Source organism: Eimeria mitis, genomic scaffold (assembly GCF_000499745.2).
Source record: "Eimeria mitis Houghton genomic scaffold, Emh_scaff340, whole genome shotgun sequence".
In the NCBI taxonomy this organism is placed as follows: domain Eukaryota; phylum Apicomplexa; class Conoidasida; order Eucoccidiorida; family Eimeriidae; genus Eimeria; species Eimeria mitis.
Genome location: NW_013571742.1, coordinates 1 through 1,397, shown reverse-complemented (window position 1 = coordinate 1,397; position 1,397 = coordinate 1). Strand labels below are relative to the sequence as shown.

Here is a 1,397-nt window from a genome sequence, read left to right as displayed (position 1 = left end):
CTCTCTGTGCATGGTTATTTATCCATGTATGCGTGTATTTTGACATGCATGGAGGAGCCTTGCGTGGCCGTAGGCATGGTAACTCAGGTTATATATATACATGTGTATATATTATATATGTGTGTGTGCGTGCTCGTGTGCCTACGCGTATGTCTGCGTGCATATTGTTAGGTTCGATATTCAACAACGTGAACAAGTGGGTTTGTTCTTCTACGGTGTCGGGTTCTTGCGAGTTGCGATTCGGTGTGGGTCGTCGTCTGAGTCGAGCCAACAGCGTGGAGGGGGTGCGGCTATGCGGGTGCCCCGGGCTGGACGTGAACGGCGACGGGCGTCCATGCAACCACATGCGAGATTTTCCTGTGCCAGTCGGTCGGGTGTCTGTACAGGAGTGCATTACGAATGCTCACTGTGCAGACCGTCAACTCGCGTACTGCATTAAAGACCACTGCGCCGGGTTTTTTGTCACTGCAGCAGCAGCCAGCCTCAACGCCTTTGCCTGCGTACGCAATCAGGAATGCACGCTGGAGAACGTTGCAGCCAGGGGGGTCGCAGAGGCCCTCAAAGTCATACCTATCGCAGCACACCTCAAATGCGGACCGGAAGCGGCACTCGACCCCAACTTCCTACCCGAATCCGCAATGCCCTGTGTAGCAGATGTAGACGGAGACGGAAAATGCGACGTGCATCTCGGCGTCAACCACTTCTTAGGGTACATACACCACACCTCCACCCGAGAACACAAACACAGATAGTTATCGCACATCTCCGTGTGCAATATTCAAATATGTCAGTCAAAATGCAAACACTGCTGCTAGGTATCTCTTCTTCTAGGTCTGTCTGCCGCTGCTGCTGCTCGTATTGCTGGCGTTCAAGATGGTAGTGGTAGTGCTGGCAGAGATGAAGGTAGTGGAGGGAGCGGTGCACTTTCATTAGATGTTTCGGGTGTACGGACAGGCGATGTGGGGGCGCTGCGGTCTATTTCGTTTGATGTTGCAGGACGCACCGGCTGTGCGGTTGCAGTGGTGGCAACTGCGACGCGCCTGAGGATTTTGGTGTTGAGTTGGGTTTGTTGAACTCGGTTGAATGCGTCGTGCACAGCGACTGCCCGATCCACGCGCTGTGCGCCAAAGGCGAGTGCGTGACTGATGAACTGCCCCCTTCGTTGCTGGCTGCCGACCCCGCCCCTCACAGCACCTCTATACCGCCTGTGAAGCAGTTGCAGCTGCAGTTCAACGAAGACATTCTCTTCGGAAGGCCCGGCGCCTCCATCATCGTCCAGTGCTTAGAACCCAGCATCAAATGGGTAATTACGCTGCCCGAAGGCGCGCAGGACCTCAGCGTCCTACGTTACACTCCTCCCCTCTTTCCCAGGGCCAGGCGAGCGCCGCCGCATCCTC

The 1,397-nt window shown here is 55.3% G+C and overlaps 1 protein-coding gene across 1 annotated transcript in view; it reads left to right on the top strand.

Annotated features, from left to right (window-relative positions):
* EMH_0008620 (Gigantic extracellular protein with interesting sushi (9x) and archaeal protease type repeats having the domain architecture: signal peptide-CRYPB(3x)-sushi (9x)-archaeoglobus type repeats (2x), related) overlaps positions 1-752 on the top strand; it is a gene marked incomplete at both ends in the record, with an annotated part of 3,857 nt that extends 3,105 nt beyond the window's left edge. Inside the window, one exon of the mRNA XM_013498407.1 lies at positions 172-752. Coding sequence (XP_013353861.1) covers positions 172-752 — 581 coding nt within the window. The remainder of the gene's footprint in view (positions 1-171) is intronic.
* Positions 753-1,397: the final 645 nt, after the last annotated feature.